The sequence below is a fragment of the Cotesia glomerata genome, linkage group LG4 (genome assembly GCF_020080835.1).
Source record: "Cotesia glomerata isolate CgM1 linkage group LG4, MPM_Cglom_v2.3, whole genome shotgun sequence".
In the NCBI taxonomy this organism is placed as follows: Eukaryota; Metazoa; Arthropoda; class Insecta; order Hymenoptera; family Braconidae; genus Cotesia; species Cotesia glomerata.
Genome location: NC_058161.1, coordinates 15,911,597 through 15,928,290, shown reverse-complemented (window position 1 = coordinate 15,928,290; position 16,694 = coordinate 15,911,597). Strand labels below are relative to the sequence as shown.

Below are 16,694 nucleotides of genomic sequence, written 5' to 3'. Positions count from 1 at the left end.
GAAACTCCTGGCTCGATCGATTTAAATTTGAAAATTCTTCATGGGGCTTCAAAAACTGCGTCGAATGCCACCAACCGCGTGGAAATCGGTTCATTCATTCAAAAGTTATTGCCGTTTGAAATTTCAAAAAATTGTGTTTTATTAAACTGCTTTTGGAGTTTTGAGCTCGAAGAGCTCAAAATGACACAAAAATCATATTTTTGAGCTCGAAGAGCTCAAAAACGTAATGTGTAATTTTGAGCGCTAAAGTACAAAATGAGCGGGAAGTTGCAGGGATGGCCTTTAGGGTCAACCGTTATCCTATTTTTTTTTTTTTTACTTAAAAAAAACAATAAAATCGATAATTTTCTAAAACATGAGTCAGAGCAACTAAAAAATTATTTATGAAGGTATTAAACGATATCTTTTCTTGGGAAAGAAATACATTTTCATATGAGGCTTGAAAAAAAATTTCAGTTTTTAGCGCTGCCATTCTAGTTATATTAAAATAATAAATATTAAAAATAATATACTTTTTAAGAAGAAAAATTAATATGAAAGAATACATTGTTATCTTTATTTTCAATACACTGATTAAATTGTCTGACAAAATACATTGATTAAATAATAAATATAAAGGTAATAAATTATTCTTTATGACCTATAAATTATAATGTAGCATTTAAAAAGTAAATTAATTATTACGAAATACGAAAAATAAGAATGAAATACATACATATGTTCAGTATTGATAAGACTAAGCTATGTACGTCAAACTCGTTACGTTTTTTTTATTATCAACATTTGTAAGTTTACTGTATATAATAATAGTAATTTTATAACACGTGTACTATGTAAAATATCGAAAAAATCGACGTTAGTCAGTGAACAGTTAGTTGACAAGAACATTTCACTGAATAATGGAAAATACTTTGTTATTATGTTTATTAATCACTCGTAAGCAATGATTTTGTTTGATAAGTATAAAATAGTTGTAGTTGAATTTATGGCTTCTTATCAGCTTAGTGATGAATAATGTGTTTGTATATTTGAAAATTTACCAGTTATGAGTAAACAATTTAAATAACAGTTTAAATAACCGTATTAGTTTTAACATGCCTTAAATTTCGACTGTAAATTTATTGGGGAAAAAAAAACATATGTTTTGTAAAATTACATACGATAAAAATATCTATGTATTGAGTAAAGTTAAAACCGAACAAAAACAGTTTCACTGTAAAAAAAATCGCGCCAAATCCACGTTCATAAGACTATTAACGAAAAAAAAAATTTGTTTTTTTCTTTACAAAAAGATATAAAATAAAAAAATTAAAAAATCCAAGTAACCGATATGATTGTTTATGATTTTTGGAAATTAAAAAAAATTTGGTTGTAAATTTAAAAATTAAAAAAAAAAATTTTGGAACGTATTATATATATATATATATTTATACGATATAGCGCGGCTTGTCACATCGATAGCGTCAACATTTCTTATCGTACCCTAATAAAACTTAACTTAGTTATTCTTTAGACAATTCAAGAGGTCGCGTTCGAAGATGAGCTAAATTAGTCAATGAGCTTAGAAATTAAAAACATAAAAATTTTGAAAATTTCAAAAAATCGTATTTTTACAGGTTCTTATGAAAATAACTTATGAATACGTCAACTTATGTAATTTCTATAGAATGCACCTGAAAGCTCATAAAATAAGCTTTGATTTTCGTGTCATTTTTTTTTCTTTGACAAAAAATTACTCACATATCTGCAAATATTTAATGGAATTTTACTACTCTAAGAGAAAATACTTCTTTTGAAAAAAATGAGCAATGTTGAAAAAAGGAATTAATTTGTTGAAAATTTTGAATAATTTTATTTCTTAGCTGAAGAAATAATAATTTTACTCACAATAACTTTCTTGTTGAAAAAAAATTTTCTAGAATTGGAAAAAATCAATTTTGAATAAAATTATCAAGTTGTCTATCTAAAATTGTTTTTTTTTTTATTCAAAAAAACTTTTTTTCAACAAAAAAGTTACTGTAAGAAGAATTTTTATTTATTCAGCTTAGAAATAAAATTGCTTAAAATTTTCAACAAATTAATTTCTTATTTCAGCTATTTTCTTATTCAATTTTTCATCAATATTTCTTCTGTTTAATATATCTTGTAATTTTTTAATTCCTTGAAAAAAATAATAACACTAAAAAAAAAAAAAAAAATTGCATTTTTCTTCTTTGATACAATTTCACCTCATTTTTCCGACAAAATTGTTGTAAATTATAATTTATTGTAAATTCAAACTGTTAAGAGTACGTTTAAACACAATAAGTTTGATTCGACTAAATTTTTTGAGAACTTATATACATATGACGTTAAAAAAATTTGCAAGTTTTAAACTTTTTTTAGCTACAAATTATTTCTTTTTTGTGAATATAAATAAAAAAAAAATAAATTGAACTACTAAATATTGATACCGAAGGTTTTTGAACAAATTTAATAAATGTATGTTCTAAAAAAAAAATTCTCAATAATTCAATGCAATGATACTTTGTAACAAATCAAGAAAAGCTGATGAATGCAATTTTGTTTTTTATTCTCACTGTTATGAAAACAATTTATTGTCTTTAATAGTAATCTCTGAAAGCCATTTAATCGTAGTAACTCATGAAAATGAATCAAATAGTGCAGAAAGCGATGATATTGAAATAGAAATTGCGCCGTTTGCGGTAAGTAATTCAACAGTAATAAAAGACACTCTTTGAAATCATATCCGCATGTATTATCGTAAAAACTATTACTTTCAGTTATCTCTACGGCTAAATAATAATCATATCTGCGGTGCCACTATCATAAATTCTAAATGGGGTATGACAGCTGCTCATTGTGTTAAATCGTGAGTTATACATTTAGTAATCCTTTATTTTAACTTTCATGTTTTTTCAAAAAAGAGATTAATAGTTTAGCAAAGTAAAGTCCAACTTTATTTGGAATGGCAATTAAACTTTTCTTCTTTTTTATTGCAATTATGAAAATTTATGTAAGAAAGTAAATCGAATTGGCTAAAAATGAAGCTAAAAATTTATTCAATTTCAGTTTAAGTGCTAACAACCCGAGTCGAAACTTAAATCGTAGATTCAACGTATTGAACGTTCAAATCGTAGGTTGAGCGTATTAGACGTTGAAAACGTAGGATCAACGTATTGAACGTTGAAATCGTCATCTGAACATAATGAACGTAAAAAACGTATGTTGAACGTACCCAACGTATTATAAATGTGAAGAGAACCAATAATTGGTGAAAATAGTAATATTAAAACTGCTCAAATAACTACACATTTTTAATTTTCTTAGCGGGAAGTTAAAAATTTTAATTTTTTTTTGTAAAAATCCACTGGTACAAAATTTTATAAGATTGTGTAAAAAGTTATCATTTTATATACAGATTTATGAGGCCATTTTTGGTATAAAATCGTATGAATGATATTTCATAAAATTTTACATAATTTTGGAAACCATTCCGAGGGTAAAAAATTTCGATAAAGCATTTCCGTCAAAAAAATGGTAAATTTAAGCTAAGAAATGTAAAATCTCCCTAACAGAACTGAAAAAAAAATTTTTCTTGTCCATTTACGTTTCAAACATGTGTAGTTATTTGAGTAGTTTAAATAGTACTTATTTTCACCCATTATTGGTTCTCTTCACATTTATAATACGTTGGATACGTTCAGCATACGTTATTAACGTCCATTACGTTCTAATGACGATTTTAACGTTCAATACGTTGATCCTACGTTTTCAACGTCTAATACGCTCAACCTACGATTTGAACGTTCAATACGTTGAATCTACGATTTAAATTTCGACTCGGGAAATAAATTTAAAAGTTATAATGATTTAAGATCTATTGCATCAGTACAAAACTACACAGTGCGAAGTGGATCAAAATATCGAGAAACTGGCGGGTCAATTCATCAACTAACCGAAATCGTGTCTCATGAAAATTACAGCAGTCTAGATTCTGACTATGACGTAGCTGTGTTTCAAGTTGAGCCGAAGTTCAAATTCAGCTCTTTATCCCAGCCAATTACACTGCCTGAAGATGATGCTGATGTAACTTGGGGAGCTGCTATCGGCTGGGGAGGTTTTGATGTAAGAAGACTTAAAAAGCTTAATAGATCAAAATAAGCATGCCTGAAGCTCTCGTATTATATACTGAAGGAAAGAATTAATTTTGAAAAAAATGAGCAATGTTGTAATAAGAAATTAATTTGTTGAATATTTTAAACAATTTTGGATGAAGATTCGCAAGTTGTTTATCTAGTTTTGTTTTTTTCCAAATCAATAAACTTTTTTTTTTAACAAAAAAGCTACAGTGAGAAGAATTTTTATTTTTTCAGCTAAGAAATAAAATTGTTTAAAATTTTTAATAAATTAATTTTTTATTACAACATAGTTCATTTTTTTCAAAATTAATTTTTTTGTTCTTAGAATAGAAAATTGATCAAAGTAAATTTGAAATATACAAAAAATTTTCACTATAAACTTTAATGCTATTTTCAATTTTTTTAATAATTTTATCTCAAGTGTCGATAGAAAAGAAAATTATTATTTTCTGTAAAAGAAGAAATTGAAAAAATAATTTCAACCAGTCAATCATAAATAAATTTATTTTATTTGCAATTCAAATCATGTTTAAATTTTTCCGCGGATAGTATTTTTTTCACAACTTCTAACAGGGCAGATGAGAAGATTAACTCCTGACAGGTAAACATCGGAACCGTATTTCTTTAACAGCAATGAAAGTAAAGAAACTAGTAAAATTTAATTTCAATTATCCAATAAAGGCAATGAAATTTTTATGTTTTTAAATTGAAGCTCTAATAATTCTGCGAATAAATATAATTTTTAAATAATTTAATAATACAAAAATAATATTTAACATGAACAAAGTCTGTTAAATTCAATGAAGTTAAATTTTAGGATAAAATTTAAAAGATAAATTAAAGGATAAAATTACAGATAAAAGGAAAAAATTAAAGATAATTTAAAGGATAATATCAAGAGATAAATAGATTTAAAAAAATAGTTTTCTTCAAATTTTATCGTATTCACCTCTCCATAAAAACTTGAAAAATCTACACCATAAGCTGTTAAAACCAATTTTTAATGTAAAAATAGCAAGTAATTAATTTTAAAAAAATTTTAATAACTTCAGCAGTTATTTTTATTTTCAACAGTGTGTTTTTGTATCATTTATTTGTACGGTATGACTGTTTGGTACGATTTAATGTGACAAAACGTGATCTTAATTGTTAGGGGATAATAAAAAATTTGCGTTAGCATTTAAGGCATGCAATTGTAAAAGTAAAAAACCAATAAGTTTCGTCTAATTCTTATTTTTTAATGAATATACCAGGTTCAATTCGAAAATGTATTATCAGATACACTAAGGATGGTACTTTTGCCAAAAGTCAATTGGGACGAATGCGTAGCCGATTATATAAATATTTTTACAGTTACCCCGCGGCAACTGTGCTACGGTTACAAGGAAGGTGGTCGGGATACATGCAAGGTAATTTAATAGTTTTTTCTTTATTAAAAAATTTATTAAATCTTTGAAAAAAATACATTTTTTAGGGAGATTCCGGTGGTCCATTATTCAATCGAGATAAAATTCTAATTGGAATCACATCCTGGGGGGACGATTGTGCCCAATCAAATTCACCGGGAATTTATACTGATGTTCAGCTCATCAAAGATTGGATAGATATGCATACAAAAGATTAAAAAATTTGTACAAAAACTGATGTGTATGTGAAACTGCTTTAAGAAAATTGAGAATTAAATGGAAATTTTTACTGTTTGATCATCTATGATTTCTATTTTTGAATATTTGTATCGCAGTAAATTTTCTGTTCTCTTGACAGACCACTCAGAATATCCAATTTTGTAGAATTTTGGAAGTCTGTCAATTCCAGCTGCGTCCGCTAAATAATCGTTGTATTCCCACTGAAAAGCTTCCAAAGCATGAGTTTTTTTGGTTTTAACTTTCGAATCTTCTATCATAACTTCTAGAGATGGCAACGTAACTTGCCCTTTTAAAAGCTGTAAGAAATATTGAACCTGCAAGAAAAAAATTATAAGTAAAAATTAAAGAAATGGTTTTCTTATTGTAACATTAGTAAATAATGTCATATTCACAAAGAAAAATTGTTAAATTTAAAGGTATAAATACAGAAAAATTTTATTGTTAAATAATGTTATATTTATAAAAAAATAATACTGTTAAATTTACAGGAATGGATTTGTAAAAATTAGATACTCGAGAAAAAGAAATTTCACATAAGAATTTTAGCCATTAATAATTTTATGTACACTGATAAAAAAAATATTTCTCTTAAATTAATTTTTTTATCAGTGTAGTTTTTACAATGCATTTTTTAAATGTAAAATTTACAAATTAGCTAAGATTAAATTAAAAAATTTTTTTGTCAATTTAACGTTATTTGTCACCTGCCAAATTTACATTTTTTGCAATGTAAGTTTAACATTTTTTCTGATGTTTAGTGGACAGTATTCTAAAAATGTAAATTTGACTATTATGTCTTAACAGGAGTGAATCCTTTAAATTAAACAGATTTTTCTGTAATTTTAAAAAGATTTTTTTCTGTGTAAAATTTTTGATTGTGAGAATTTGCCCGATGAGTCACGGCGCACGGGTCTATTATCCACAGATTCGGTAGAATCTGGCGCCAAGTTCCGTTCAAATCCGTTGTAAACGGAGCGCCAGACTACCGAGTGTGTTTACTGTTCGCTGGGTGCGTAAGGCATAGTGGGGGACACAAAACTGATGTCAGCGCCCGCTGCGGGACAATACAGAACTAAGGGTGGCTCTTTATTACTAAAAGCTATGAAAATAACACGTGTGTTAGTTTATTTAAATAAATAAAATAAAATGGGTCATCAAAATTGTTGTGTAGTTAATTGTAAAAATACTAGTAGAAATAGTGATTGTAAATTTTATAAGTTTCCGGTTGCCAATTGGAAATTAAATCAGCGAAAAAAATGGATAGCTGCTGCTCAACATCTCTCATATGTTCAGCCAGGATTAAATTTTTACCCTTTTTAAAGTTTGTGGTTGAAAAATAATATTATGGGTAATAGATTGCAAAATTAAATAAAGAATATAAAAATTTAAGATACATTCGTAAATATATAGTTATGTTAAATAGAGCTATTCGTTATTTTTTATATAATTTCAGATTGTTATATATTTAATATTAATACTGATTTTTCATTTAATATTAATTTAACAATAAACACCTTGACAGATTTTAACACTGATTAACCTAATTCACTTGAGATTTGTTTTAGTTATTGTGTTTATTTTCCTTACTATTTTCAACTGACCCAAGAAAAAATTTTTAATTTAATCTACATTCTGTGTAATATGTCACATTTTACATAGAAAACAAATTTTTTTCAAGTTTATTTAATTGTTTAAATAACTATTTGGCATCTAATACATGTAAATTTTCTTAAAAAAGCCACCGTAAGTTGTATCGCCAGGTGGCGGTGGGGTCACGCACCCAGCGAGTAAGCAGAACGGTATTTCGAGGTTGCAAAATTTTATTTAATTCTACGGTACTTCTTGTTCCTAAATTTTATATTATAACAGTAATTCATACTTTATTTTACTGATATCAATTAATTATATTCAATTATAACAATTAATCTACTTGAAATTATTAAATTTTATCAGCACAAACTATAGCAAGCTCAAAAATTTCGATCCTGACTTTTTTTCGATGTAAAAAGTGACATGCCACAGACTAAGTAATTCGAGAATGCATGGTAATCCTCCAATAGATGGGAAGCTACAGTTAAAAAAATAAATTTCACAGCTTGCATCTACACCCGCCAGGGTGCGCTGCAATTATTTTTACATAAACTGTAGCTTCAAGGGGATAGTTTGCTATAAAAAATGCAGCCAACTTGAGATTTAAGTTGGTACCAATTGCAAATTTTTATTATAATTACAAAAAATACTGAAATCCGAACGAAAACAGTTTCACTGTAAAAAAATCGCGCCAAGTCCACGTTCATAAGACTATTAAGAAAAAAAATTTGTATTTCTTTACAAAAAGATATAAAATAAAAAATTAAAAAATCCAAGTAACCGATATGGTTGTATATGATTTTTGGACATTAAAAAAAATTTTGTTGTAAATTTAAAAATTAAAAGAAACAATTTTGGAACGTACTTGGTGTGTGTGTCATTGTGTACTTCAATTTTTTTTAAAAGTCCTAGTAGATAGATTTTAGGAATTTCATAAAAAGTGAAATATTTTGTAACCACGCACACTAAATACGTTCCAAAATTGTTTCTTTTAATTTTTAAATTTACAACAAAATTTTTTTTAATGTCCAAAAATCATATACAACCATATCGGTTACTTGGATTTTTTAATTTTTTATTTTATATCTTTTTGTAAAGAAATACAAATTTTTTTTCTTAATAGTCTTATGAACGTGGACTTGGCGCGATTTTTTTACAGTGAAACTGTTTTCGTTCGGTATACTGTATTCGTGCTCGTACCCGTGCCCAGTCCGTGTGAAATATCGGCACGGGTGTAGTGTATGCATAGACCCGTGCCCCGTGTCTCATCGGGTGAATTCTCACTTCCAAAATTATTTTGATATTTCAAATAAAAATTTTATCTAGTAGATAATTTTGAACTAAAATTTAGCTGTTACCTGAATATGAAACATTGGAAAAGGTATAACTTTAAAAGGAATCCCCACAAAAGCCATTTTTGGATGTTTGATGTTAATTAAATGATTAAATAGCATATTAACATGATCATTGTCAACCTTTATATGACAAGTTTCGTCCAAAAATAGAAAGGAGAAGTTATATCCCGTACAATAGAGCAAATCATCGGCAATAACAGTTGTGGCATCTGTTAAATGAAATTCATTGCCGTTGACAAACTTTACTCTTGTAATTTCAGTCATATTTGGAGGTAAAGCACTTGAAAATCTGAAAAAAATGTGTGGTTACAACCCTGAATGAGAAACCTAATAGAAAATGATTGAAAACATTTTGAAACAATTTTCTGATTAACATGTAAATTAGGGTGAGCTAAAATTAAACTTCAGTGATGGACCTCTTAAAATTGGAATTTTGAGTTCCGCTTTTAACAGGAGTTGTGTTTGGGCATTTCCTGAGATATTTTGAGCGTAAGGGATTTATTTGATTATCATAGAATTTTTTAACAGGAGTTTTGTTTAGGCATTTTTGCTGAAATTTCAAAATTTAGCCAAACAAAACTCCTGTTAAAAAATTATATGACAAACACAACTCCTGCACTGATAGAAGGATTTATTTGTATCAAAAAATATTTGTTAATAGTTAACAAATAATTTATTAGAGACCATTTTTTAGTATTAAACAAATATTTCTTAGTATTTAAAATTATTTGTTTGTATTTAATAAATCTGATATTCATTTATTAAATATTAATAAATCTTTTTAAATACTAAGAAATATTTATTAAAGACTAAAAAGTGGTCTTTAATAAATGATTTGTTAAATATTAACAAATATTTTTAACTATAAACAAATCCTTCTATCAGTGTGTTAAAAGCGAAACTCAAAATTCCAATTTTAAGCGGTCCATCATTGAAGTTTAATTTTGATACACCCTAATGTAGATATACACTTTGCATGGATTGAATCATTTCAAATTTGATTTTATAATCAGACAATAGGTAATATATAAATTTTCAAAATTTCTGAGACTTTTTTTATTACCGAGGGCCATTGTGGCTCAAGTAAACATGAGTTGCAAATCCAGTAATTTCAATACCAATATCAATACCAGATGGACCAGCTCCTAGAATAATTACTGTTTTTCCAGAATATTTTTCGGGGCTTCGATAATCATGACTATGCATCACATTTCCTGAAAATGTTTCTATACCCGAAATTTTTGGAATTTTTGGCTCCGAATAATGCCTGTCATAGAAAAACAAAATAATTATTAGTGTTTGTCAAATGAAACTTTATTAAGAAGGGAAATACGTGTGAAAGGACGTTTTGATGCTGATTTTTTATTAATTTTTTTTGAGGTATAAAAATTAATGTTATTTATTGAAACTATCAGGTTATTTTATACATATATTTATATTTTGTTATATTTTACAACAACATAACTTAACGGAGATATCAGCTGATACACATCGTAGGTTGTCATCCGACTTAAAAGTTGGTGTACACGATGGAAGCCACAATTTTTATCTGAAATCAATGGAACAGAAAAATTAATTTTTTTATATGTATCTTCTATATGAACTTCAATTAAAAAAAAAAAAAAAAGTAAAAATTAACTATTTTTTTTTTAATAAACAATATTTTATTGCTATAATTCATGAGTGACTCTATTTATACCATCATTTATGATCTATCATATTGATGAATGTCTATGTTTGTGGTTTTACATGTAATTTATTAAATTTCTTTTATACCTTTGCCATCTGGCTTTTGCCTTGGTATTTAAATTTGAATAAATAAATATATGAAAAAATGAAAAAAAATCACGACTTATTTTAACAGCCCTCTAAAAAATATAAATTTTTTATTTTTTTTTTTAAATTGAGGTTCATATAGAATATACACATATAAAAAAAATAATTTTTCTGTTATAAAATATGAAAAAATACTCATAAATATGTGTGTAAAATAACTTGATAGTTTCAATAAATAACATAAATTTTTTATACCTTAAAAAATTAATAAAAATTCAGCTTGAAAACGTCCATCTACACGTATTCCCCCCTTAAAAAATATGTCCATCACTCACCCATTACAAATTAAAACGGCATCGAAATTATTCTCTTCGACCAGATCAGTTTTTAAATTTTTAATTGTTACCTTCCATTCTGTTTTGCGCCAATCTTCTTCTTTTAGAATCGGTTCAACGTTGATGACCTTCATATTGAACTGTTAAGCATTTAATTGTTAAACATTTTTTATTCTAGCCTGGTAGTAATGTCTTCTATAATTACTTTTTTTTTAATTTTTCAAAAGTCTAATAAAAAAATTGATTAAATTCGCGACATAAAAATATGAAGCAATAATTTAATTTTAATGCTTTAATAATTTCTTCATTTAGTTTAATGAGTAAAAGTATTTATAACCTGAATGAATTGACAAAGGTTGAAATGGTCAGCATAATCTAGCAAATATTTTAAAACTTGCTCATGAGTTCCACAACTGGGTTCAGTTTGGTCCATGCGTTGAAAGTCCGGAAAATTCATCAGTTGTAGAGGCAAATTAGTTCTGATGCATCAAACAAAATTTACTCGTGAAATTTCATTATTTCATTAGTAAAGTAAAGTACCCAGTACTTGAACACTTATAAAAATGAGACTAGTACTTGAACAGACTTTTCGAATTGTTGTAATACAAAATCCGTAAACTGATAAAAAAATTGACTTGACTCAAGAGTTATTCTTTTGATTCAAGAAAATCATTTTCTTCAAAATGGAATTCTTGGTTCAAGAGTTTGGCTATTGAGTCAAGTCAATTTTTTTATCAGTGTATATTTATTATGAGTAATTACGCATGTTATAATGATTCAAAGATACAGTAATTGATTTCTGTAAGTTTTTTTAATTAAAGCACCCGCGGGTAATAAGGCCTGTCGGGTAATAAGGCCTAAGTGATAGAAATGCTATTTAAAATAACCGCTTGCGCTAAAGGCTTCTCTAGTAGAAGCGTCTAGCATAGAAATGTCGCTACAAGTTTATAGATAGAGTCCCGATACAATGTTCCCTGTCTTCTATATTTCATCATCCGTCATATGCTAAAGTAGCGCGGAAAAATTCCTAAAAAACGGTTTGAGTAAATGGTAAACATTTTTTATTATTTTATATTTAATAATTTAAAATCATTGTTCTAATTTTTATCAACATCTTAAGAAGTATTGTTGCTAAATTTAAGTGATGATTGATCTATAATACCAATTTTATTTATTTTCGTATAACTATTTCCAGTATGTTTAACCCGCAGGCCTTATTACCCTACGGTAGTAAAATAAGGCCTATTCGCAAGGTTTTTGAAAAAATTCAATTTTGTGTTTGTTTATGGTGAAAATTACCATTACTTCATTATATTGTGTAGTTATGTATTAATATAAAAATTAACGTTACATTTCAATAATTAAATGCAATATTTTCGATTTTTTTCAAAATCTCCCTTAGCTAGCCATATCAAAGCAAATTTTTAAGAGAGTTGGGAAAGAACGGATAGGGGAAAGGGGGGACCTACTCAGTGGGAATTTTTTCGTAATTGAAAAAATAATCAGACAGCCCAGACTGGGAATCGAACCCAGATCTCTCGGTTACGCGCCAAGGGCTCTACCAGTTAAGCTATCCGAGACAAGTACTGACTACTTTATTCAGTCACGTATATAATAATTAGGGCCAGGAAGTTGGCGTTGTTTCTTTATTCAAATTTGAGGTTAAACATATGAATGCTCATTTAAGCAACTGCGAAAGTCCTGGCCCTAATAATAATAATATATATACTAGGCCTTATTACCCGCCGGTATCTTATAAATCAAAACAATTATATTTTTGTTAACTTAAAAGTGAACATGTCGAGTGTATATTTACCGTTATAATTCGGTAATAATGCGGTTAAACTATAGTTGTTTTGGCCAGTTTTTATACTGTAGTTATCCAGTATATATACTGCACTTATGCTGTACAGTTACCAAAAATATACTATACAATTACTGCATTAATGCCCAAATTTTACCCAAAAAATTCCAAATAATTACCGTAATAATACAGTAATTTTGCCGAATATTTTCTGACATAGTGGACAATTATTAAAGATTTAGTTTTATTTTTTGTTCACTTCTATGTTAGAAATGAATAAAATGAAAAATTTCAAATTTTGCTTTTTATTCTCCATCGCTACTTTGCAAAAACAAATACTGTTTTTGAATAGAAAATATGTAGAATATTATTTTTTAATTAGGTATTTAGCAGTAATTAATGTAAAATAATACATATGTTAACAGCCGAGACCAGTGATTGCAGTTTCAATCGGCTTAGCGAAACGAATGGAAATTTTGAAAAAATCTTTTTAGATATAATAGATAATTTAATAAACTATTTCACCACAAAGCATTTTTTTCAAAAATTTCATTCGTTTCGTGAAACCAATCGAAACTGTAATTGCTCTGCTGTTGGGAGTGCGACAGAGATAGTTCCGTTGAGCTCCGTGAGAGCAAAGCGAGAAAAAGATGGTCTCGCCTGTTAAGTAAATATATTCTAATTTTAATTTCAATTTTTAATTTCTCACTTAGAAAATTGCAAATTATCTAAAATCGAAAAGTTATATTGTTTCACATATATAATTATATTATTTAATTTTAAATATGCTTATCGTAAGATGGACGGTGTGGCTTAATGTATATAGAATAAGCAAAAAAACAATATGGTACAGACCGGGTAGCTCAAATGGTAGAATAGCCGACATGTCCCCAGGAGGTTCTGGGTTCGAATCCCAGTCCAAGCGTTATTTAATTTGACACCATTTTTTAAAAAGTTTGGAAAATCCAAAAGTGCACGACTCATAATGCTCATTTAATTATGAAATATAAAAAAAAAAAAAAAACTTAAGTCGTTCAAAATTAATTGCCGAAAAAACAGCTGTAGTAGGAAGGTACTGCACAAGCGCCCCTGGTGGAATAAAATGTACATAATATCTATAGATATAGATATATCACCATCCATGTTAATTTTACATCGATATATATATAGATATACAGTCTTGTAGTTTTCGTTTTTTATTAATTGCAATTAAACAACACTGAATTAATTAATCATTCGCATTCAGTGACCTACAATCGTCGATTAGAATTTAAAAAAAAAAATTTAACTCAAATAATGGATTTTTTCACAAGTTACAATGTTTGCGGGTTTCACACATGACGGACAGGAAAATTTTTTGACCTATTTTGGTGTTTTTTTCCAATTCTATTGCAGTAAATAAATTTTTAAAAAGTATGAAATTAATCTCCATTAAATTATCTCGACAATAATATGCAAAATATCTTGATTCCGTGAACTAACAAGGCTATAATAATGAAAATAGCCGCCAAAATGAGGCGAAAAAAATTTTTCGATCGTGAAGCGATGCTTCGCATCATGAGTCGTGCAATATGGTTTTAATACAATCATTTTACCGCTTTATTACCGTAAATATGCCACATTTTCAGCGTAAATATTCTAAATTTTTAGCGTAAATGTATCGCATTTTTACGGTAAATGTTCCGTAATTTTTCGATAAAAAAACTGACCAAAACAACTGAAAAAATGCTGAAAAAATACCGCATTAATACTGTATAATTGCGGCCGTATAATTTTAACAGCACTCTAATCTCTAATAGGTTTATAGACTAGTGATCATAATTGTAATTTATATTAATTACTGCAAATTAAATAAGTTTTATAGCTAAAAATTAGTGTAGTTAAAAATTATTGAACGTTTTGAATTGAGTTTTTTTGATTTATAATTGAAAATTTGCTTTGTCATTCATAAAAAATGTAATTAAAAAATTAAATACAAATATTTCTCATTTTTAAATAAACATATTAAATATTCATAGTATTATTTTTAATATTATTCAATAATATGTTATAATTCTTTTGGAGTTTCAATAAAACGTTGAAAATTTTTGCTGTGCCTATTGCCATGTATTTTATTAATTCAACTACTGCTCCCGGAGTATTCAACTATTGCGGCTTGTCAGAATTGATTGTTCAACTACTACTCCTTTCATAGACTATTTTAAAAACGTTGTCAAATTATAAATATTCAATTATCTTTGTTATTTTGCGCATCAATGAATTCAAAATAGTTTATATTTTTATGAAAATCACTAATTTGAACTAATAATTGCATCTTTATATATTAAAAGTAGGGTCAAATACGTTTTACTTTGAAACTTGTTCAACTACTATACTGGGTACTTTACCTTATGATTTCTCATATTAAAAGTTTAAAATTCATTAATATTACCTGAGATTTTTATATATACTGGAATGTATAGGATGACCAATATCCGCTTGAGTTTTTTCGCTGTAAACCCAAGTACCACCGATCACTTCCGACTGTTCAAATACCGCGGGTTCAAAAGAAATCAGGTCGTTTGACAAATGCCGGATTGCACATAAACCAGCTGCGCCGGCACCAATAACACAAACTTTTATTTTTTTCCTGGTCGTCTCAATATTTCCACTCATTTTAAGTTTCTTTTTTTTTGGCAAGCTAAAAAAAATATTTGATCAGTTAAAAAAAATTTTCGCACTACTTTGCTGAAAACTCAAGAACTTGTCTTTTTATTGTTGCCTCGAAAACAAATTTAATAACACATTACGCCCTAAGGCGAGTTTAGTTATATATTTTGTTGTAAAGCCACCGAAGTCACGCGTACCACACAATATTTAAAAATTAGAGATAAGAATTAAAATAAAAAATGGAATTACTTTTATTGATATAATTATTTTTATAATAAAATTTAGCTTAGATAAGGGAAGAATATAAATTTTTAATAAAAATTGTTTGATTCAATTTTTATAAACAATTTATTTAATTTTTTTTATTAATATTTATTTTTTTTATAAGTAATTAAATTATTTTATTTAATAGTATCCAGTTCTGAGCGAATTATATTTTTTATTTCACTTATAGTTTTATTATTTAATTTTATTATGTAATAAAGTACGTAATAAAAATTGATGCATATTTAACAATAATAATAATAAATTGTAATTAGAAACTAAGTTTAAGTTTTTACCTGACATTTTTTTTTTTAATTTAAATTTACAATGTATTTATCATAATTATGTATTAATAAAATAGTCAACTATTATTGAATAACATAAAATTATTATTTATACTCTATAAAAGTACTAACGGATGAAAGAAAATAATTTTTTTTTTTAAATAATCGGAAAAATATTTAAAAAATTTAGATCTTCAAAAATCTTATACTTCAACTCAAAAATTAGATTAATTGGGTACTTATTTTTTTTTATACTAGTCTAGAGAATATTTTTATATTTGTTGATCCGTTAAAAGTTTTCAATAATTTTACACTAACATTTTCTCGCAAAATATTTCCAAATAAAATTCTATTGAAATTGAATTCCATTCATATTTTTTTCGATTTTTAATAAAAACAATTTTTGTTTTCAAAATTTATAAGGACATAAAAATAAAATCAGTTTTATTTCAAGATGCTTCTTTGGAAAAAATGAAAAAAAAAAAAAAAAAAAATATAAAATTGGTGGAATGAAAAAAAAAATCATTTGTTAATGAAGTAAATATTAATTAACATGATAAAATTTTCTACAGAAAGTCAGAGTACAAGATGTGTGATTTCAAATTTTTTACAAAAAATAATACCAGTACACTTGATTAAAATTTTGTAAATCACTTGATTTAGAATAAAAGATATATTATTCTATAATATCAATTAAAAAATAATAAATTATATTAATGATTAAAGGATTATTGCCATGAGAATAAAAAAATGGAATGAAATAATAATAACTAAAAGACTTGAAATTTTTTTATCATTAATTGTTTTAATAACATTTGGAGATTAAAAAGACGGCTACAAAACCACTTC

General features: G+C 26.7%; 2 protein-coding genes across 2 annotated transcripts; one reads left to right on the top strand and one right to left on the bottom strand.

Annotated features, from left to right (window-relative positions):
* Positions 1-779: 779 nt before the first annotated feature.
* Positions 780-5,842, top strand: LOC123263680 (trypsin-4-like). Its single transcript, XM_044726623.1, has 6 exons — positions 780-936; positions 2,611-2,705; positions 2,784-2,872; positions 3,879-4,128; positions 5,396-5,551; positions 5,617-5,842. Exons 1-6 carry the CDS (start codon positions 900-902, stop codon positions 5,764-5,766), a joined length of 777 nt encoding a protein of 258 aa, XP_044582558.1. The 5' UTR covers positions 780-899; the 3' UTR covers positions 5,767-5,842.
* Positions 5,821-15,474, bottom strand: LOC123263676 (flavin-containing monooxygenase FMO GS-OX-like 2). The gene is made up of 6 exons (XM_044726618.1): positions 15,080-15,474; positions 11,182-11,323; positions 10,845-10,984; positions 9,797-10,000; positions 8,737-9,022; positions 5,821-6,102 (listed from the first exon to the last, which is right to left on the bottom strand). Exons 1-6 carry the CDS (start codon positions 15,301-15,303, stop codon positions 5,821-5,823), a joined length of 1,278 nt encoding a protein of 425 aa, XP_044582553.1. The 5' UTR covers positions 15,304-15,474.
* Positions 15,475-16,694: the final 1,220 nt, after the last annotated feature.